Source organism: Nicotiana tabacum, chromosome 17 (genome assembly GCF_000715075.1).
Source record: "Nicotiana tabacum cultivar K326 chromosome 17, ASM71507v2, whole genome shotgun sequence".
In the NCBI taxonomy this organism is placed as follows: Eukaryota; Viridiplantae; Streptophyta; class Magnoliopsida; order Solanales; family Solanaceae; genus Nicotiana; species Nicotiana tabacum.
This window is the reverse complement of record NC_134096.1, coordinates 4,436,748-4,460,129: the sequence shown is the minus strand read 5'-3', so window position 1 is coordinate 4,460,129 and position 23,382 is coordinate 4,436,748. Positions and strand designations below refer to the sequence as shown.

Sequence of the window (23,382 nt, the reverse complement as noted above, 5' to 3'; positions counted from 1 at the left end):
CTCCTTAAGTAATGTTGTTTGAACTTGGTCATTTTTTTCTAGTTTTTCATACTTCCTCATTTGATCAGATTATGCTAACTATCTTCAAGTACCACTCAGTTAAAATGAATCATTTTCTTCATTTAGTAGGAGAAAATTAAACGAAAAGGCACCTAGTAAGTTCTAATCTACACGGTGAATCAATAATTGAAACGTTTTCTTCATTTAGTAGGAGAAAATGAAAGCCACGTAATAAGTTTTAGACAATGAACAGTTATTGATCTAAAAACTGAAGCTAAACATTTTTAGATTCTTAAAAGTAAGTTAAAACATGAAAATTTGGAGGAAAAAAGCAAAAATCCAGAACAAATATAAATATGAATATAGATATCCTGTACCTTCCGCCTAGTCAAAATGGAGAGAAAAATAGTGGAATTAAAAGTTCTATTCTTTAGGAGAAATTTTAATATTACATCTAATGACATTTATTAAGCAAAACATTCACAGCTGCAGCATGCAATAACTGATGGTAGATGAAACAAATTCTCCCAAATTGCTCCATCGATGCATTTTGTAGAAGGTTTTGTTTTCATCTTTATTTTTTGGAAGGGTAAGATGGTCATTCAGTTTTTAATGGAAATTTGCGTAATTCAACTTTAGACTTAGGGCCTCTTACTTATAATATAATAAGTAGTTGCGTTGTACATGTATCCTAAATTATTTAGTTCAGAATTTTTTATAACTATACAAGATTATTAAAAAGAAAATTGAGTAACAAAAATAAAAATTAAAGAATAAAATTTAAAGAATTAAAAAAAATATTCGGTAATCTTATATGGTCCACATTTTATTAGTATTTTTATCTCTTTTTTCCTTCATTGAAAAAGCAACTTCAGCTACCAATAAAAATGATCATATTAAATAATATTTAAAAATAATCTAACTTCAAATGTGCAGAAGTTCTACCAATTTCATGAAACATTAGCCTAGGTAAACTGTTAGAAGAATTGTAACTCAAACTGAAACTTAATAGCAAATGATCAGGTTGACACTTAAATCGAACAGAATAAAATCCAAATCATTTTGAAATATAACTTGTACATCAATATCCATTAATTTGAATTTACTGGACGAAGAAAATCAAATCATATACTAATATCGTAATTTTTTACATTTAATGGACCTTAATCTTCTAATTTTCAAGTTATGTTGTCAATGCATAAATAAGAGTTGTGTTGACCATTAAACTCATCAATGATTGATATTGACTTTATCATATAACATTTCAATAATGCGCTGATCTAGATTTCAAATTTGTACTTAAAGTAATACTCTAGAAGAAATATGACATAAAAAAGTAACAATTTTCAGGGAGGAAAAATATTTACACACATAATTAAAATAAAATACAAGTGAAATCCTCTCATTTGAAGGTCAATTGGTACAACTTCATATGTACATTCATGTGACAAGATTCAGTAGTTGTCTATTCAAAATGTTGAGGGTGTGATCCTCCATATACTTTCTTAGATCTATCATTAATTCCCTTAAATTTATTTGCTATACATGATAGAGTTCATCATGAGGCAAATATGCTTTTCCTCTTATTTATTTTCATACAAGGTTGTAATAGTTTGAAAAATGCACATATTCAACATTTAAAAGTAATTTAACACATAAGTAGTACGAAAAATCAATACTAAAGAAGGAACACCTTAGTTTTTCTATTCTTCGATATTGACTCATCAATAGTCAAAGCAGTTAAGCAAAGTTAAGATCGTACAATTTAAGGTACTTTTACAAGAATAAAAAACTGATCCTAAGTGTCACAACTAAAGAACTCACTATTCTCAAGGCATAACAAAATTAAGAGATATTGCTTCAATTCAATTCATAGTACACGTTTTCCTATTTCAAAAAAAAAACTAACTATACCCGGTTCAAATAAAACCCTTAGAAAAGAACCGCGGCACAAAGAAAAATCAAGGGGTAATTATCACACTACCTACAAAAGAAGATCTTTTTGTCCTTTTTATTTCTACTTAAATCCCTCAAGAAAACTGTCTAGGAGATCCATCGTCGGGAAAAGTCTAATTTACTCTTCTTTTTTTTTAAGTTAGCACAGAAAATCACCCGGACAATCTCCTCACCCCATACTTAAAATTATGCAATGTCCTCAATGCACACTACAAATAATAAGAGGGTAAAAGAGACTCCCTAGCAGGCCAAAGGCCGAAGAATTAGCAGCTCACGGGATACTCAGACTTCTCTCGATTGTTATCCTTTGTGCGGGCACCCCATACTTAGTTCTCACCATTTATCTTGCTTTTGCGCTCTTTCAATGGCCTTGCTTCCTATGCTTATAATCCTACAAAAGAAAAACAAACACTACACAAATATTATAATACAAATAAAAATAAAAATAAATAGTAAAGCAGGGTTGCCTCCCAACAAGCGCCTGATTTAACGTCGCGGCACGACGCAGGGCCCCGCTTACTCATCATCGAGTACAAATTTGGTCTTCTCACGATCAATTATTCTTCCCCAATAGTGCTTGACTATGTGTCTATTCACTAAAAATTCCCTTTCACCATTTAAAGTACGCAGCTCAATTGCACCATAAGGAGTGACTCTTACCACCTCAAACGGGCCTAACCATCTCGATTTTAACTTTCTAGGAAACAGCTTGAGCCTAGAATTGAACAATAATACATGTTGTCCTGGCTCAAAGTGATGTGGCTTAATACGTTTGTCATGCCATTTTTTCGTTTTCTCTTTGTACAACTTAGCATTTTCATAAGAGTGCAGCCTAAACTCATCTAACTCATTCAACTGCAAGAGTCTCTTCTCACCTGCGATTTCAAGGTCCATATTCAACTTTTTAATGGCCCAGTATGCTTTGTGTTCAAGTTCAACAGGCAAGTGACATGCCTTCCCATAAACAAGCTTATACGGCGACGTCCTAATTGGCGTTTTGTATGCAGTTCTATATTCCCACAAGGCATCATCTAACTTTCCAACCCAATCTTTCCTATTCACACTCACCGTTTTCTCTAAGATTTGCTTTATTTCTCTATTAGACACCTCAACTTGTCCACTTGTTTGCGGATGATATGTCGTAGCAACGCTATGGTGGACTCCATATTTAGCTAGAAGGTTATTCAACAACCGATTGTAAAAATGTGTTCCTCCATCACTAATTAAGGCACGAGGAGTTCCAAACCTCGAGAATATGTTCTTTTTCACAAACACATCTACCACCATGGCATCATTCAGAGGCATCTCATGCCTCCTTATGATTGTTCCTATTCTCGACCTCTAGGATGTTATTCAGAGGTATCTCATGCCTCTTTGTGATTGTTCCTATTCTCCGACACTGGTCACACTTCTTAACAAATGCACGGGCATCCTTGAATAATGTTGGCCAAAAAAAACCAGATTGTAATACTTTTGGAGTTGTTATATCACCTCCATGATGGCCCCATAAGGTGATGCATGACAACCATATAACACTAATTCCACCTCCTTTTTTGGAATACATCTCCTCATCAACTGATCAGCACGCTGCTTGTACAAGTATGGCTCATCCCAGTAGTAGAAGTTCACATCATGTATAAACCTTTTTCTAGCTTCAGATTTAATTTCAGTAGGAAATACATCAGTTACAAGATAATTCAGATAGTCTGCGTACCATGGAGGCTAGTCTTGGGTGATAGCCAAAAGTTTCTGATCAGGAAAGGCCTCTTTATTTTGCCCACCCTCCTCTACGTGGTCATGATTTTCCAGCCTTGATAGATGGTCAGGTACTTGGTTCTTTGTGCCCTTTCGATCTCGTATTTCTACATCAAATTACTGCAACAAGAAAACCCAGAGCATCAATCTAGCCTTAGATTCTTTTTTTTGTAAATAGATACCTGATTGCTGCATGATCGATATGGACTATGACTTTTGTTCCCACCAAATATGCCCGAAATTTCTCAATGGCCCACACAACAGCTAACAACTCTTTTTCAGTGGTGGTGTAAGTCAGTTGTGCATCATCAAGAGTTTTACTCGCATAGTAAATGAAATAAAACACTTTGTCTTTACCCTGGCCTAACACTGCCCCAATAGCATGGTCACTTGCATCACACATAAGTTCAAATGGTAAGGACCAATCTGGTGCCGCAATAATGGGGGCATCCACCAATTTCTTTTTTAGCTCTTCAAATGCCTTCAGGAAGGCGTCATCAAAATTTAAAGTTACATCCTTTTCAAGAAACCTGCACAAAGGAGTAGCAATTTTTGAAAAATCCTTTATAAAGTGCCGATAGGACCCCGCGTTTCCCAAGAAACTCCGGACACCCTTCACAGAAATGCATGGAGGTAATTTTTCAACCACCTCCACCTTCGTGTTATCAAATTCAATGCCTTTTCTAGACACTCTGTGACCTAACACGATGCCTTCCTGCACCATAAAATGACACTTTTTCCAATTCCACACTAGATTTTTTTCTTCACAACGGGCTAACACCTTGCTCAAATTCTTCAAACAGCCATCATAAGAAGAACCAATGACTGAAAAATCATCCATAAAGACTTCCACAAATTTTTCCACCATATCGGTGAAAATAGTCATCATACATCTCTGGAAAGTGGTTGGTGCATTACAAAGACCAAACGTCATACGCTTGAAGGCGAAAGTGCCATAAGGAAAAGTAAAAGTGGTCTTCTCCTGATCCTCTACGCATATGACAATCTGGTTGTACCCCGAATAACCATCAAGAAAGCAATAATACTCATGCCCCGCCAATCTGTCCAACATTTGGTCGATGAATGGGAGTGGGAAGTGGTCCTTGAGGGTTGCTTTGTTGAGCCTTCTGTAATCAATGCAAACTCTCCACCCCATCACAGTGCGAGTAGGAATTAGCTCATTTTTCTCGTTCTCTACCAGAGTCATCCCCCCTTTTTGGGAACACATTGCACTGAGCTTACCCAGTTGCTGTCAGAGATAGGAAAGATGATACTCGCATCGAGCTACTTAATTACTTCCTTCTTTTCGACCTCTTTCATAATGGGATTTAATCTCCTTTGCTTCTCAACACTAGGGCGGTGCCCATCTTCTAGAAAGATTTTATGCATGCAAAATGATGGACTGATTCCCTTGATGTAAGCAATTATCCATCCAATAGCCTTTTTATGCTCACGAAGTACTCTGAGCAATTTTTTTTATTATACATTAGTCAAGCTGGATGAGATAATCACTGACAATGTCTCAGACTTTCCTAAATAAGTATAGCGCAGATGCACTGGAAGAGGCTTAAGTACTAGCTTTGGAGCTTCTTAAATAGATGGCTTAGGAGGGGTCAGAGTGACATGCCTGTCCAATTCCTCAAATCTCCCAAGCCCATGGATATAGCTGCAAGACATGTTAAGTACTTGCTCAATTTCTCCCATCATTTCATCTTCACTGTCTTCTTCATCCCCAATTAAAGCTCGTTCAAGAAGATATATGGGGCTCATATAAGGCACAAATGACGTAGCATCGCTTTCCACCACATGAATCATGAATAGCTCTTCATAATGGGCTAGCAATCTGAGTGCTTTATACAGACTGAATACTTTCACTCGATCACCGACTATCATCATCACCTTTCCTCCGCATACATCATTAATAGCTCGCCCCGTGGCTAAAAATGGACGCCCCAAAATAAATAGGACTTCCTGATCAGGCTCGTAGTCCAAGATAATGAAATCAGTAGGGAATATGAAAGAACCCACTTGAACTAACACATATTCAATCACTCCTTCAGGATGAGCAAGGGAGCGATCAGCCAACTGTAAGATTATCGTGGTTGGGCGCGGCTTGCCCAAACCCAACTGGCTGAACACAGATAGTGACATAAAATTGATGCTCGCTCTAAGATCACATAAAGCTCGCCCAACTGCATGCTTACCAATCGTAATTTTGCTAGTGAAACAACCCGGATCCTTCAATTTCCGATGTAGATTCCTTTGGATTCTAGAGTTACATTCCTCAGTGAGTGCCACAGCTTCGAACTCGGTCAACCTTCTTTTATTTGACACTATATCCTTGATGTATTTAGCATACTTGGGCACTTCTTGCAAGATGTCTACCAGTGGAATATTGATTTGCACATGCTTAAAAATATTAAGAAATTTTTTATGCGCGACATTATCCTTCACTTTCTGTAATCCTTTAGGGAACAGATGTGGTGGCCTCGCAACTAATGGTGGGGGCTGCTTAGCCACCGCCTCTTCAGTTGGCTTCTCTGACTCCTTTGATTTTTCTAATCCTGCCTCTATAGTGGTCGACTTATTCTAGTTGTTTCCCATTCCTCGATGACACAATATTAATATATGCCTTGGTATTAGCCTCAGTGTCGCTTGGAAGGGATCCAACTGGTCGAGTATTTTGGGCACTGGCAAGTTGTCCCATTTGTCGCTCCAAATTTCTCATTGTTGTGCTTGGGCCTGCTGATCAGCCATTACTTTCTTCATTATCTCTGCTATTTGGTCCTGCTGGTCAACCATAAATTTCTTCATCATTTTCTCAAGGTGACTCGTTGAGTTTGCATGTTGTTCAGCCTAAGGTGGTTTATATTGTTGTTGAGGTGCTTGTTGCATGTATTGATTATAAGCACCTTGGTTTCCACCCCAAGAGATGTTTGGGTGGTTTCTCTAGTTTGGATTGTAAGGGTTCCCATACTGGTTTGTCTGGGCCCTATTTGCATTACCAACAAAATAGATAGACTCAGGATTAACTGGGCATAAGTTGCTTGTATGACCCTCTCCACATACTTCACAAAACAATTGAACATGTTGCACTTACTGAGCTTGTTGCTTGTTAATAACCAATGTCATCCGATTGACTTGGTTAGTCAATGTGGAAATTTGCGCTGATAATGCAGAGACGTCATCTAACTCGAGAACCCTTGCAGATTTTTGCACTATGTGTCTGCCATTTCTCCTTGCCAATCAGGATTGCTTTTGGAGAATTTGTTCAATAACACATATATCTCATTAAAGATTTTCTCCAATACTTGACCTCCAGCTACAACATCTACCACAATCTTTGTCTCAGGATGTAGCCATTCTATGAAAGTGTGAGCTAACACTTTGTTCGCCTGATTGTGATTAGGACAGTCTCTAAGTATCCCTTTGAACCTCTCCCAAGTTGAGTATAAAGACTCCCCCGCTTTCTGTTTGAAGGCGACTATTTCACTTTTGATCTTTGCAGTCTTACCTGAAGGGAAAAACCTTACCAAATATTTCCTTGCCAGATCATTCCATGATGTAATAGAATTAGTTGGTCCTGCCTTTAGTCAACGCTTTGCTTCGCCCAATAGAGATAACGGGAAAAGTGTGAGCCTCACATAGTCTGGAGTGACTCTGTTAGCGATATAAGTATCACTAATCTCCAAGAAATTCAGGATATATTATTTTGGATCCTCATGTGGAAGACCCATAAACTGCCCATTCGCATGTAGTAGCTAGATCATGCTCTGTTTCAGCTCAAAATGCCTAGTGATTCTGAGCTTCACAATGATGGAGGTGACATTAGAAATGCTGGGCATTTCCACCTCCTGAACAACCATATGTTTCTCCTCTGCCATGTTCACAGGAAATTGAACAAGTGCCTGAAGATTATTTGTATCCCTTGCTTCCCTCAACCTCCTGTGAAATGTTCTCTCAGGTTTGGGGTCAAAGCCTTGAAGTCTGTCCTGGCTTCTGACCCTGCGCATTCAGTCAAAGTTCCCGAGATCAGAGAAATAATCAAGTAACGTTAGACTTGACGAAATAAACAATGAAAGCAAAAACTAGAAAGTAGTCAATATTCAAGTCCCCGACAACGGCGCCAAAAACCTGTTGCTCCCAAACACGAACGCAAGTATACGTTGTCGTACAAGAAATAAAATAATAAGTCGAGTGTCGAACTCACAAAGACTTGTATTAACTACCCACTAAACTCACCAATATCGTTATTCAGTCGAGCGTATTAGAGTTCAAATATGTGATTATACTAAACAATAATTCTAACTAGTCACTAAATTATCAAGTAGTAAAATAATTATTGTGTATTCAGTAGAGACAAATATTTCAGGGTTGTGATCGATACACCAATCCTATTGTCTTCTAGTTAACTCTCCCTTTCATACAATTCATTCATGGTTGCTAATTAATCGAACAATTATTCTCGCAACCTTCTCCCGAAGTACTACTCGCCTATTCAAAATAGATTAGCGCCTATATTCCTATGAAATCAATCAATTAAGAACGCATTAAGATTACGATATTTAATTAAGCACAATGACTAGGTATATTCGTATCCTAACCACAACCCCCCCCCCCCCCCCCAAGAGTTAAGATCATGCTCTGTTCAATTTTTCTCTAATCTAAACATGATTTTCCCAAGCATAACATAGATAGTAAATAGAACATAATTGCTGGCCAGATAATTAAGCAATTAATCACATAATTTAAGAAACAACCATATATTAGTGAATTATAATCTAGGTTAAGTCAATATTAAACAACAATATTCATGGCTAAATCATAACCCCAAAACTATGGGTTTTAGCCACTCATGGTAGTATCAAACAAATTCATAAGTGTTAGATAATTGAAAATACTAAGAAAAGATGAAAAAATCTGAGATATCCTTGCTCACGACATCTTATCCTCTCCAAAATAGTCTCATTAGGTCTAAGGTGTGTCAATAAGTTCTCCTAATAACGTTTTTACATGTATTTATATCAAGTAGGGTCGGCCCAGACAAAAATAACTTTTCCTATGCGAAATAGGATTCCGACTCTGTAAATATTGCACAGGCACACCGCATGGGGCGATGCGCCATGCGGTGTGGTAGTGGAGTTTATCAGGGAGCATGCAAAATTGAGGCAACAACATTTTTGGGCAGCCGCGGTGCGTCACGCGCCGTAGCTACGGGTTTTTCTTAAAGCCATCTTTTTCCTTGCTTTTTGATATCCAAACGTGGTTCTCGACCCCCGAACGCGATTCCGGCTTAATTCTTTGGGCTTTTACTCAGACTTAGAAGCTCCAAATAGCTCGAATTCATTCTGTAATATTTACATAGCTCGAAATCACTCCTACAAGGCATAAAACACGCAATTAGTGCAAAACACTAGCGATTAAAGCTCAAGCACAATTAAATTACAATAAATTAGAGTACAATAAGCGACTAAAATACGTAATTATAGCCTACCATCAGCTGTCATACGAGTCTTACTATGACCATAATTCTATATACACAAGTTGGTGCGTAATTACACAAATTTGGTAATTTCCTTTAAAATTCCTAAGATTCCTATTCAGAGAATGCGCATCTACATCTACGTCGCTAATTTGCAATAACAATCTTAATAGACACTTAAGAAATTGGCAACAATTTGCACATATATAGAGGTTTTTTCAAATATTTGACCGTTGCACCAAAATATGCAAAGTTCAGTGCTACAACGATTAAAAATCAAACAAAAAGCAAGAATAGTGTATACGGAGATAATTGAATACCAACCAAACATGAACAAACTACAATTTCCAAAACCAGAAAGAGGAGAAAGAAGAGGAAGTCGACCTTAAAGACTAAAGTCAAGTAATAATTAGTAATTCAATACAAAGATACAGTACGAAAACAAAATATGAGAGATAAAAAAATTAATAAAATCAGAAAGAGGGTTACCTCTGGCGAGTAGGAGAAAGAAACGAAGCAGGAATCAAATTAAAAAATACTGAAGAGGAAAAGAAGAATTTTACCTTTGTGATGGGAAGGGAGAAGAGGAAAAGCAAGGCGTTGGAAACTTACCTCGAAAGGAAAAAGTGGAAGAGAAGAAGCCCTAAATCGTACTCCAATTATTAGGATTAATGAAGTTTCACGTTAAAATCTGTCACGAGCTGAGCTATAAACAAGCTCAGTCGTGAAGAAGCAGAATAGGGAAGGAGAGGGAAAGAAGAATAAGATAGAGAGAAAATTGGATAATATTTCTGATATATGTAAAATGTGTACATATGCCAGCTAAATAGGAATCCAACATTGAATTCTAATGTAACAACCTATTACACCATTGACTACCACGTGTCCCTACTGGGAGGAATTTAATGGAACTTAATTGTAAAAACAAGAAAATAAAGATAGGGACTAAACTGAACATAGTAAGACTTATGGACCTCTACTACTAAGCTTAATTCAAAACAATCCATCTTCCTTTAAGGAACCTTGTCCTCAAGGTTCATTAAAATTTAGAAATTGCGACTGAATGAAACTATAATCTTCCCAAGTGGCCTCTTCAGGAAGTAAATTTGCCTATTGTATCAAGACATGCACAACTGTATCATTTCCTTTTTTTATCATTCTTCTATCCAAGATTGCTATTGGCTCTACTAAAGGCTGGCCATCTGCAGCAGAGACTGGAGGATCAATGGATGGAATAACATGAGACCCTATTTTCTTCTTCAGCTGAGATGTGAGAAATATGGTGAATTTTAGCAGAAGCACGCAATTGAAGCTCATATGCAACAGGACTGATTTTCTTAATCACTTGATAAGTGCCATAATACTTGGATGTTAGATTCACGAAATACCTTATAGCCACAATAGTCTGTCTATAAGGTTGAAGCTTGAGGAAAAACCAATCTCCAACTTCTAGCTCCCTTTCAGTCCTTTTCTTGTTAGCATAAAACTTCATTCTTTGTTGTGCCTTCTCTATATTTACCTTCAGAATCTTGGTCATTATATTCCTTTCCTACAACCATTGATCAGCTTCAGCTACTTTCGACTGTGTCACCAGCTCAAAAGAGAGTTGAGGAGGGTCATATCCATATAAAATCTTGAAAAGGGTTGATTGAGTAGCTGCATGGTAATTGGAATTATACCAATACTCAGTTAGAGACAACCATTTGTGCCAATATTTGGGTTTGTGCCCACTCATGCATCTCAGATAGTTCTCCACACATTGATTCACCCTCTCAGATTGCCCATCTGATTGAGGGTGATAGGCAAGACTGAATTTCAACTTTGTCTTCAACCCCTTAAACAACTCCTTCCAAAACAAGCTCAAGAATATTTTGTCCCTGTCACTCACAATACTAGTAGGCAACCCATACAACTTATAGATATTGTCCATGAATAATCTAGCAACTTTTACAATAGTAAAAGGATGAGAAAGAGATAAGAAATGTGCATATTTGCTGAACCTGTCCACAATAACGAAGATTGTATTCTTCCCTTCAGACTTAGGGAGACCTTCAATGAAATTCATGATTATATGCTCCCATGGTCTAGAAGTAAGTGGCGATGGTTGTAGTAGCCTCGGATAAGCTACATGCTCTCACTTACACCTTTGACAAACATCACATTCTAGAACCACCCTTTTTACGTCAGCTAGCAGAGAAGGCCAATAGAAAATGACCTTAATCCTTTGCATAGTAGCAGTGACTCCAAAATGACCTCTTGGACCTGTGGAGTGAATGTGTTGCACCAATTATTATCTCAGTTGAGTACCATTTCCTACCCATACCTTGCCTTTATACTTCAACAATCCATTTTTTAGGATCACATTGGCTACTGCAGCAGGATCCACAAGCACCTGAGTCATGATTTGGGTTACTTTCTGGTCTCCATAATAACTATTGATGAACTCTTCCACCCATTTTGGCTGAATTTGAGAGATGACACAACACTCAGCACCAACATTATGCATCCTAGAGAGTGCATCGGCCATAGTGTTCTCAGTACCCTTCTTGTAATGTATCTCATAGCTAAGGCCCATCAGATTTGTCAGTCCTTTGTGCTGAAGAGAGGTCGTGATCTTTTGGTCTTTAAGGAACTTGAGACTGAAGTGATCAGTTCTAATGATGAAGTGGTTTGGATGTAGGTAGTGTCTCCATTTATCGACTGCCATTAATAAGGCTATCAACTCTTTTTCATAAGTTGATAGGCCTTGATGCTTCTTGCTCAAAAACCTGACTTAAGTAAGCCACTGGTTGCTTATTTTGCAAAAGTACAACACCCACTCCAGTACCACATGCATCTACTTCAACTATGAAAGGTTTGCTGAAGTCCGGTAGTGCTAGTAGAGGAGTAGAAGTCACTACTTTCTTCAATTTTTGGAATGCCTCAGTTGCTTCTTCACTCCATTCAAATGCTCCTTTCTTATGTAGGGAAGTAAGAGGTTTACTGAGCTGAGCATAATTTCTTATAAACTTTATGTAGTAACCTTTAAGACCAAGGAATCCTCTCAATTCCTTAATAGTTTTTGGCTGAGGCCACTCTAACATTACAGCTACCTTGCCAGAATCAGTAACAACCCCATTACCAGTAATCACATGTCCTAAATACTCGATTCTATCCTGAACAAAGGTACATTTTGATCTTTTTGCAAAGAGCTAGTTTTTCCTTAATAGCTGCAGCACAACTTGCAAGTGTTTCAGATGATCCTCCACAGACAAACTATATATTAGAATGTCATCGAAGAATACCAGTATGAACTTTCTGAGATAAGGTAAAGACTCGATGCATAAGGGATTGAAATATTGCAGGGGCATTAGTGAGGCCAAAAGTCATCACCCTAAATTGCCAGAGACCATGGTGAGTCCGGAATGTAGTTTTATGCTCATCATCAAATCTCATTATGACTTGATGATATCCAGATTTAAGATCCACCTTTGAGAATATCTTTGATCCATTGAGCTCATACAAGAGGTATTCTACCATGGGGATAGGGTATTTTTTCTGCACATTTAGAGAATTTAATCTTCTATACTCCATACAAAGCCTCCAAGTATTATCTTTCTTCCTCACAAGTAATGCTAGAGAAGCAAAACAGGAGTGGTTGGGAACCACTGTTTAAGATTTCACTATCTCTCCAACTATGTTTTCAATGGCATTCTTTTGATCAAATGAATACATATAGGGCCTTAAATTAAAGGGTTGAGTCCCAGGTACCAATAGTATAGAATGATCACAAGGCCTAGAAGGTGGCAATCACCTCAAACAATGCTAAAACTATGAATTACACCCCAATTCAAGCCTAATGAACTTTGAAATTTCTAATTTCTACAAACGACTCTGGAACCTATCAAATCACGTCCGTTTGACCTCAAATTTTGCACACAAGTCATAATTGACATAACAGAGGTATTCAAATTTTCAGAATTAGATTTTGACCTCGATATCAAAAAGTCACCCCCCCCCCCCCCGGTAAAACTTTTCAAAAATTCGACTTTCGGCATGTCAAGCCTAATTCCACCATGGACCTCCAAAACTAAATTTCGAACACGCTCCTAAGTCCAAAATAAGTATCTCATTTCACTCTGATTTCCTTCTCGACGCGAACCAACTAACCTGATAAGTCATAAATCAATTGTAAGGCATAAATTGAACAGTAAATAGGGGAACAAGGTTAGAATATTCAAAATGACTGGCCGGGTCGTTACACGTTTTCCCTCGCGATAGCGAGAGTAGCTTCGCGATCGTGAAGCACAAAGCATCAGACACCAGCAATACTTGAAAATCAGCAATTTTCAAAGTTCAAAATGGTCCGTAGCCTATCCGAAACTCACCTGAGCCTCTCGGCTCCAGACCAAACATGCACACAAGTGTAATAACATCATACAAACTCACTCGCGTGATCAAAATACTAAAATAACACCTAGAACTATGAATCAGACATCAAAATGCATGAAATTTTCAAAGAAACTCAAGAATTTCAAAAATCACAATCGAGCATCTGAATCCTATCAAACCAACTCCGATTTGCACCAAATTTTGCAGACAAGTTTCAAATAACAAAATGAACCTATACCAAGTCCCGGAATAAAATTTTGAACTCGATAACCAAAAATTCAACTTACGGTCAAACCTAGGAATTTTCTAAACCTTCAAATTACTAGCTTTCGACAAAACAAGTCAAATCAAGTTAGGGACTTCCGAATTCAATTTCGGGCTTACGTCAAAGTCCAAAATTATGATTCAGACCCACCGGGATCTTCAAAATACCGATCCGGAGTCATTTACATAAAATGTTGACCGTAGTCTACTCAAGTTATTTTTAAAGCCAAAAATTATATTTTCTTCGAATTCTCACATAAAATCTTTTCTGAAAAAGACACGAATTGAGCACGTAAATCAAGAAATACTATATAAAGCTAATAGAGGTCTCGGAATACGTAAATAAAATCTAGTATTAAAATAACCTATCGGGTCGCCACAATTTCTTTGTTGTGCAGAAAATTTATCGTAATTTACATAGTGTTCTAAGGGATAGGGCGTACCTGATATGATATCGTGAAGTGGATGAAGGCCAAAATAGAGTCATTTTTGGATCATATTAGTGACATAATCATACAAACGGGTTGGTGTGTGTTTCTAGCGATGTCTGCATCCCAATTGCTCCCCCTTCATTGTTTCAACTTGCCGAGCTTCCCTACTTCCTCGTTCCTCCTTTGCTTAATCACCCCTACTTCCTTTACTTCACCTCATACATACACACAAGCACAGATATCTTTCTTAAAACTAATAACTTATGTTACTCTTCTAAAACCTTATATAGAATGAATAACTTTAAATAGAATGATCATAAGAAATATTAAGAGAAAAGGATTGAAACAAAATCAAAGAAAATCGCCAACAATGGTACTTTGCCTTCTCTTCTTTTACATGACTATGCCTATATTTATTTTGTTTTTCTTTTCACTTCAAAATAATACAAACAATATAGGGATAAAAGTTGATAATGGAGCCATTGATTTGTTATCTATGTGAAGGGAAATAAAGTGAGTTACAATCAAGCGGACTCAATATTAGTGGAGCCATGTGGATACACTGGTGGATCAGAATGAAATTACACGTTTAAAAGTCCCATTAAAGAAATATTGATTGCTCATGGAGATGTTATAAGCTCCATTATGTTCAAAACCATTACTGAACAAGGTACTACCATCGACTCACCAAAGTTTGGTGGAAATAGAGGTCGAAGAGACAAGGTAAGTCCAAAAATATTGTGGTCGAACAAACAACATTCTTCTCAAGTTAAATTTGCTTCATGTCATAACAAAGATCTTAAATTATGTAAAAAAAATTAATATTAAGACAATTAAACCAGTTATAGCAGGTTATTTATTTATCTTACAGCCTTCATGTTACCTTATCAGGCTATTGATATGAAAAATCACGTTATAGGTCAATGTAATATGATAGTGTTGCCTTTTGCATTTTTAGTGTACACAACGTAAAACCTATAGTTATATAAGCATATTTCAAGCCAAAGATGTGAATGAGCGTGTTGCTTCATGTTTAAGGTTGTCGCTTCCTTTTCATTGAGAGGATTCAACTATGTGTCCAAATTTGCTTTAGGTCACAGATTTTGAATCCTAATATGACATTCTTGCACTTTTCTGAATACTTCTTAAAATTCCCAACCCTGCTGCTTATTTATGTGATTTGGAATAATCTCAGGTTGTTATTGAGGCACCTCCATTGGAATATTTAACAGGCATCAAGGGGACATTTGGATGTTATTATAGCCATATTGTTATAAATTAAAATCTCTATGTTTTATAACTAATGCAAAGAATTATGGACTATTTGTGTCTGAGACTGGTGGAACCCCATTTTCACTTGTAATGAGAGAAGGTGTAGCTATTGTGGAATTTCACGAGCTTTCTCGGTCGTACATTAATGCTATTGGTATTAATTTGCAGAAACTTGCTCCTCCCACTTCAGCAAAGGAACCTATGGTTGAAGACATTGAAATCAGAGGCGTATGTTGTGATAATTCCCTCATTCGCTTAATCACCTCTGCTTCCGTTTCTTCACCTCATACTTCAGGAAATGAACCTATGGTTGAAGAAATTGAAATCCATGACATGCTTACTATTATTTCTCTTAATATCATATATTGGATAAATTTTGTTTCTTGTGTGTCTTATTTTATTTCTTTTCAATTAATTGTGACTTTATTTACTAAACCAACAGATGCATGCCATGTGTCTGCACATAAATTTCTTTCACTTAATATATATTCTTACATTATTAAATCGCTTAACCATTATAAGTTACTATAATTTTGTATAAATACCGAGTACGAGCAAGTTTTTGCTATCAGAGACATGTGCATTCACTATTTTATGACAAAGAATAGGAACTTATTGATAGAATTATAAACTTCTTGTTGTAAGAATAAATAAAAAAAAACTAAACATTATGAAGCTTATTAATCCTGGCTAGTTATGATTTTTAAGAGGTTGTGTTCATATGTTTAACAGTTACCTCTATTCATCTCTTCGTCAGAATGGTTAGAAAAAATCTACACTAAGTCGTCCATGCATCCCCTTTTTAGTGCATAATATAGTAAGTTGAACATATGCATAATAAACCATTTTTTTGACATGCTTATTTTGGACATAACCAGTTGCTCAAACTCTAAGAACATAATATATAGAGAATTAACTCTCTTTCTTTGTAATAATTTGATATAATGTTTGGTCTTTTAGCAGGTGTCATTTTCTACTCTTCGTGAGGACACTCTCAATGTTCTGGATTTCATAGAGAGCTTAAAGAATGAAGAAATTCAAAAAGTTGTTGACGTGGATCTAATTGAAAAGCTGATATTGGAGCTCGACTTCCTCCTTCTGAATCTCCATCATCGTTCCAAGTATCATGTTGAACAACTTTCTCCATTCATGATCGAATATGAGATTCTTCAGAATGTATGTGGCAACATAAGAGATTTCCACGAGTTGATAGTGAATGGTTGCTTTGGGCATGAGATTGTTGAATATGTCTTACCTCAGTTTCAACTAATGGCTGAGAGAGTAGGACGCTTCCTATGGCCTAATCAAATTGGTGGGCACTCTCGACTCTTCAAGCTAGAACATCTATTCTTTGAGATTATTCCAACTCAGTTGGAGGTTATGCACATATGTTTTACAAATTTGAAAGCTTCAGCATCAGCAGAAGTTGGACACTTTATTAAGAAGCTCCTAGAAACCTTTTTGGACATTCTTAGAGAATACCTGATTCATCTACAAGAGCACATGATAAATGTTATTACCGCTAGCACTCCAGGGGCTTATCATGATAGAGTTCCTATTAATCATTCTCACTGATGTGCCTAAGGACTTTATTAATAATGGCAAGTTGATTGATTTCCTAGCACGTGTTGGAGCACTTACCAAGGACGTATCAGTTATTGCTCGCGACTTAGAAGAGAAATCAAAGAATGGAGAGAGTACCAATGAAACAAATAGTGCAACTCTAGGCTTGCTCGATAATATTGAACTCATGAAGAGATATCTCAATGATGTTTGCTTCAAAGCCCCGAACTCATCTCAACTCAGTTTCCCCATGAGTGATGGACCCCTCTTCATGCATCTTCTACTCAGACACTTAAATGATTTGCTCAATTTCAATGCTTATTCAGTTGCATTGATAAATGAAGAAATTAAGCTGGTGAAAGAAGATCTAGAATTCATAAGATTTTTTTTGATAAATGTTGAGCAATAATTGTATATAAAGATCTCTGGGCACGTGTTCTAGATTTGGCATATGAGGCAAAAGATGTCATTGATTCAATTATTGTAAGAGATAATGGTCTCTTACATCTTATTTTCTCACTTCCCTTTGTCATAAAAAAAATCAAGCTTACCAAAGAAGAGGTCCCTAATTTACTTGAGAAGATTCCAAAGAACAAGCGACTCATTGTTGTGAAGTCCCCCACCAAGTATGTTGAAAAGGAGTCTTTAGGTTTTAAATAGGAGACTGATTTGATTATTAGTAAGCTCACCGGTGGACCGAAAATGCTAGATGTCATTTCGATCAATTCGGGTAAAACTACTTTGGCATACAAAGTGTATAATGATAAGTCAGTTTCTAGTCATTTCGACATTCGTTCATGGTGTACAGTTGATCAAAAATATGACAAGAAGAAGTTGTTGGAGGACATTTTTAATCAAGTTACTGGCTCAGCTTCGAAATACAGAGATAATATTGATGTTGCTACTGAGCTACGGAAGCATCTGTTTGGAAAAAGGTTCCTTATCGTCTTAGATGACTTGTGGGATACTGCAGCATGGGATGAGTTAACAAGATCTTTTCCTGAAGCTAAGAAAGGAAATAGAATTATTTTGACAACTCAAGATAAGAAAGTGGCTTTGCATGCACAATGCCAAAGTGATCCTCTTGACCTTCGATTGCTAAGACCAGAAGAAAGTTGGGAGTTAATAGAGAAAAGGGTCTTTGAAAATGGAATTTGCCTTGATGAACTACTGGATGCTGGAAAAGAAATAGTCCAAAATTGTAAAGGGCTTCCTTTGGTGGTTAATCTGATGGCTGTAGTCATTGCTGAGAAGGATAAGAAAAAGACAGTTTGGCTTTAAGTTCTAAATAATTTGCATTCGTTCATTTTCCAGAATGAAGTGGTCGTGATGAAGGTTATAGCATTAAGTTATGACCTTTTACCAGATCACCTAAAGCCGTGCTTGATTCACCTTGCAAGTTTTACGAAGGACCATGTAATTTCGCCAATTCAAGTCTAATTCCACTAGGGACCTCCAAATCATATTTCGGGCGCGCTCCTAAGTCCAAAATCACCTAACGGAGCTAATGGAATCATCAAAATCAAAATCCGAGATCGTTTAGATATAAGTCTAACATCCGATTGACTTTTCCAACTTAAGCTTATCTCAAAGAGACTAAGTGTCTCAATTCACTCCGAAACCATTCCAGACCCGAACCAACTAACCCGGTATAACACAATATAGCTGAATTATACAAAAAGAAGCAGAAATGGGGAAAACGGGGCTATAACTCTTGAAACGACCGCCTGGGTCGTTACATTCACGCTCCAAACACGACGTAGAATTATTAACTTTGTGTTTAATCGATACACTTCTATTGAAGTTGAAGTGTTCAATAGGTATTGAGCTTAGTTGAGGTGTCAAAATAGAAACTGGAGCCAACTTTAAGGGTCCGCCTAAGTATTTGGCCTAAAATCTATTAAGTGCATGTAATATCCATCTTACTATAGGAACTATCAAATTGAGAAAGTAAAAACTGATATTTATGATGGGTTATGATAATTGTTTGGATGGTGGAGTTGGGCGTAGCAAAGAGACATAATGAAAAAGATAAGGTGGGTTAGCGAATGTTTTGTTGTAGCCAATGCAATAAATTTTTGACTATAACTTGCAATCAAATATAATAGGCTAGCGGTTGTCTTAAGTTTGTACCAAACGGCCAATTATGTCAGAACCTCTAAAGTTGACACATTTTTTCAGTTACTTGCTTCCGAGGTAAGTATTGCAAAAACATCCTTTTCCAAATTTGCTTCTTAATTCTATCAGATTACGACATTACTTCTTCGTACCTTCCTCGTTAAGCAAAACATTTTTTCGACAAGTTTCAGGTTCAGTTCTCATGTCTTTCACACAATTGAACTATTCTCTGCATATGCTCAGCAACTTAAAAGGTAAAGTATGATCACTTCAATTTGGTTATAGAAAAGAAAAACATTTATCGTTCTGTTCTCATTTCATTCATACAGTTTAAATCTTGCTAGCAGTTGCTCAGGGGAATTGAATGTAAAATATGAGTATTTGAGTTCAATTATAGGTTTAAAAAAAAAAGGATTTTTTACTGCGAATCATCATCGTTAATTTCATATGTATGGTCACCATAAACTGAGTTTTTGTGGTGATATCAGGAATGTACACTTATTCGTATTAATTATGTGATTAGTCCGCTAGATTTAACTTATATATACGCACCCAAAAGTATGGCCTAGCGGTCAATGAAGTGGATCGAGAACCATGAGCTCTCAAGTTCAAATTTCAACCAATGCAAAAACACTAGGTTATTTCTTCTCATCTATCCCAGTATTGATGGACAGAGTTATCCATTATCTGTGTTGGTGCCCGGATACCAAGGTTATCAAAGAAAGAAAAAAAGATATTTATGTATTTTAGCCTGTTGTAGCAGGTAACTTGCCATATTTTTCAAGTTGCTAATAATTAGCTCTTAGGTAATGTAAAAGTTTTGTTACAATGTTAGTGTTTAGAAGTTAAACTCTTTATTTTAGCACACTTGGAACTTCTTTGGCACGGAGTAATGTTGTAACCACTGAACTGCAATTTTAGCCCATGCGGATATACTTGCATAATATTACCTCTTGTACGAGCTACAAAAGGGAATGCCCTTAGTAAGATTTGAACTCTGCACCTAAGCGGTGCAGAGTTAAAGTTATAACCACTAGGCTGCATCTTTTGTCTGTGCACACACATCACACTTATACATGCATAATGTTGCCTCATCTTCGACCTAGAAGAGGGAATGCCCTTGTAAGATTTGAACTCTACACCTATGTGGTGCAGAGTAAAGTTGTAACAATTAGACTGCAACTTTAGTCTGTGCAGATACATATGCGTGCATGAATCATGATATTTATTGGGAATTTTCTTCACAACATTTTTGTTGTGAATTATGCTTTTGGTTTTTGCTGCAATGGATGACATTTGGTTACGTTTTGGTGGCAGTGATTATGTACTGGAGGCATCATTTTGTTAACTACTAATGGAAAGAGCTCTCATCTCTTAGAATTTGATGAGCAGCTCTTCTTAATTTATGTTCTACCACCCATCATATTTAGGGTCAATTGGTTTTTTTGGCTCTTTACAGACTTGTTTTTAGTTTTATGACCCTACCTCTTTTTTACCCATGAGAGATTTATTTTTACACGTAAGAGATCTGTCTTTTATACAAAAGAGATCTAAAAAGATCATTTTCTTAAATTCAAAATTGTAAAGGGGCATGATGTACAAATATCACTCATATTTAATGCTGGGTAAGTTGTTTTTGTCATGCCCATGGATGGTTTTTGCATACTACAAGTTCTGTTCGCCCCGGTCTGAACATGTCAGAGAAAGACAACAACAACATCAATAACCCAGTATAATCCCACTAGTGGGGTCTGAGGAGTATAATTTGTAATGAGACCTTACCCCTACCCTAGTATAATCCCACTAGTGGGGTCTGGGGTGACTCGAACTCACAAACTCTTGGTTGGAAGTGGAGCGTGCTCACCACTAGAGTAACCCACTCTTGTCTAATTGTGGAGAGCGCTCAGAGAAAGAAAACTTGTTTATTCTTTCCCTGCTTTGATTGTGTGATATGTGGTCTAATTTCAGAATTAATCTCGCATGTTCTTTTGGCATCTTTCCTTTTAAAGTGTCGATGCATTAGACTCGGGGTGTTCACCTCTTATTGCCTGCTGCTGTTATTGGATTACTGACAAATAGACAGAAGAGAAAAAAGAAAAGAAAAAAGAAGTGTGCCATTTGTATATTCTACCAAGTTACATCTAATGTGCTTGATGAGACTGACACATAAGTATTTTCACTTTATCAGTTTCAAGGTGAAAAAGAAGCAGTTTTTCAGGAATTTTATGACCATTATGTTGTTTGGTGCTGTTGGCACGTTGATAGCTTTCAGCATCATATCATTTGGTATGCCCTGCTTTCTCAGTCTTGCTCTTCAATCAACTTAAGAAAGATAATGTTTTGCATGAAGTGAGCTGAATTTGAATTCTCATATTAAATTTTTATGGCCTTTTTTGTTATGGCGGTAGCAATCAGGGACGAGGAGTTGGTCTTAGGTTAGAGTTAGTTGAGATGAGTTAGCATTGGAATGACAGGTCAATGTGTTAGCACGTGGTCGAGCAACCTAAAACAGTAGTTAAGGATTTCGAAGTTTACTTTAATCAGATTACTTCACCAAGATATTGTTCTTTCCCTACAATAATTTCATGTTCTTTGATCTAAAGGTGCATTCAAGTCGGGTGCTTACTTGTAGCTGTTGTGATTAACGTTATTGTATTTGTATATTCCAAATGTCTCGTCCTTTTTGCCACTGTGTAAAGCAAATCGGTTTCCCACAGCTTCTTAACATAGTTGAATTTTCACTGTGTAGAAGCCAAAAAGACTTTACTAGGTAGTAGTTACAGGTTCTACCCATGCTTCATTTAGTCACTCCTTTTAAGTTGTTCACCGTTTGTTATGCTTATTTGTTATATCGTATCACTCTCGCAATCGGGCTAACTAATTTTTTTTTTGATTAAGGCGCAAAGGAGTTATTTGGGAAGCTTGATATTGGTTTTCTGGAGCTACCAGATTATCTCCGTACTAGTCTTTCCTCTTCTTCATATTGTAGTTGATGTTTCAGGTTACCAATTGTAGATGTTGTAACTTTGGTTGTTAAGACCTTATATGTTTAAGAGTAAGCAAAGGAGAAAAATCACTAATAGGAGGATAAGCCTCAAAAATATGGAAAGAGTGCAATTTCCTTTCTGTGCTTTCTATCTGATTGACCTGAATTTCAAAATAAATTCCATCGTCGTGCCATAACCTTGTAAAAATTATTTTCTTGATCCGAATTTGAGGGTCAAAGAACCAATCCTTATATAATCATTTCATTTTATGAAATGCATAAAGTGTTGACCTCTATCTTTTTCATGGTTGGCATTTTTCTTTAAATTGATTGACTCTCATCTTCTGATGATTTCAAATTCTTATTCTGTAGCGATTGGAGCTATTTTTTCAGCAACAGACTCTGTTTGCACATTGCAGGTACGGATTTCCGCCAAAAGTTGCAGATGGATTATGCGAGTAAAAGAGATATGAGGTAGCAACTTGTGTGAACTGAATGTTGTGAGTTTAATTCTCAGGTGCTTAATCAGGATGAGAAACCTCTACTCTACAGTCTAGTCTTTGGGGAAGGATCTTTTTAATGCAATCCAGAAATTGGATCTCTCCAACATCGTCAACTAAAGGATTGCCTTATTGTTCAGATGAAGTTTTCTATATCTGTTTCTTGCAAGCACTTTGCTGGGAGTTTTGGTAAGTAGCTTTCTTGGTATATGTTTTACACGCATTAGCCACTCCTTCCTACGTTTGTCCCTTAAGAGTTTGGGCCGTGTCGTAGTGTGGTTGACCAGCTATTGATTATCACCAACTATTTTTTCACTTTTTGGCTCATCAAACACAAGACCCTCCTTTGGGAAGATTTCTCCTTTTGCTCCTCACACTATGGGGTGTTAATAGTCAGTTTCCTGCTGCTCTTCCCCTCCAAGACCATGTATTTACACGTTACTGTGTGCGCCACTGGAAACACCACTTACCTGCAGATATGCATGTGTTAAGCACACCTCCAGCATTTATCCTGAGCCAAGATCAAACTGTTATAAGATTTATACATAGTTGCAGTACTTATAGCTGCCTTGTTCTTGGACAAAGCGGATTTGGATTTGTCTTCCATTGCAAGTATATATAAAAAATTTCAATCTCCTTAAGTAATGTTGTTTGAACTTGGTCATTTTTTTCTAGTTTTTCATA

The 23,382-nt window shown here is 36.8% G+C and overlaps 2 protein-coding genes, 1 long non-coding RNA gene and 1 pseudogene across 3 annotated transcripts in view; 3 read left to right on the top strand and 1 right to left on the bottom strand.

Moving 5' to 3' along the window:
* Nucleotides 1-8,609: 8,609 nt before the first annotated feature.
* Nucleotides 8,610-11,953, bottom strand: LOC142171492 (uncharacterized). The gene is made up of 2 exons (XR_012701028.1): nt 9,806-11,953; nt 8,610-9,089 (listed from the first exon to the last, which is right to left on the bottom strand). It is a non-coding gene; the product is annotated as an uncharacterized LOC142171492 (long non-coding RNA).
* Nucleotides 11,954-17,766: 5,813 nt separating this feature from the next.
* On the top strand, nt 17,767-18,375 carry LOC142171662 (putative late blight resistance protein homolog R1A-3). The gene has a single exon (XM_075235350.1). The coding sequence runs from the start codon at nt 17,797-17,799 to the stop codon at nt 18,373-18,375; it is 579 nt and encodes a 192-aa protein (XP_075091451.1). The 5' UTR covers nt 17,767-17,796.
* A 949-nt stretch (nt 18,376-19,324) lies between these two features.
* Nucleotides 19,325-23,382, top strand: part of LOC107779045 (sodium/hydrogen exchanger 1) — a 175,000-nt gene continuing 170,942 nt past the window's right edge. Inside the window, exon 1 of the mRNA XM_075233888.1 lies at nt 19,325-19,466. Within this exon, the coding sequence (XP_075089989.1) occupies nt 19,415-19,466 (52 nt within the window). The 5' untranslated portion in view covers nt 19,325-19,414. The remainder of the gene's footprint in view (nt 19,467-23,382) is intronic.
* LOC142171457 (sodium/hydrogen exchanger 1-like) overlaps nt 20,296-23,382 on the top strand; it is a 41,790-nt pseudogene continuing 38,703 nt past the window's right edge.

Bases quoted from the DNA above. Each gene is read 5' to 3' on its own strand.
- LOC142171662 (XM_075235350.1), top strand. From the start codon at position 17,797: ATGCTAGATGTCATTTCGATCAATTCGGGTAAAACTACTTTGGCATAC.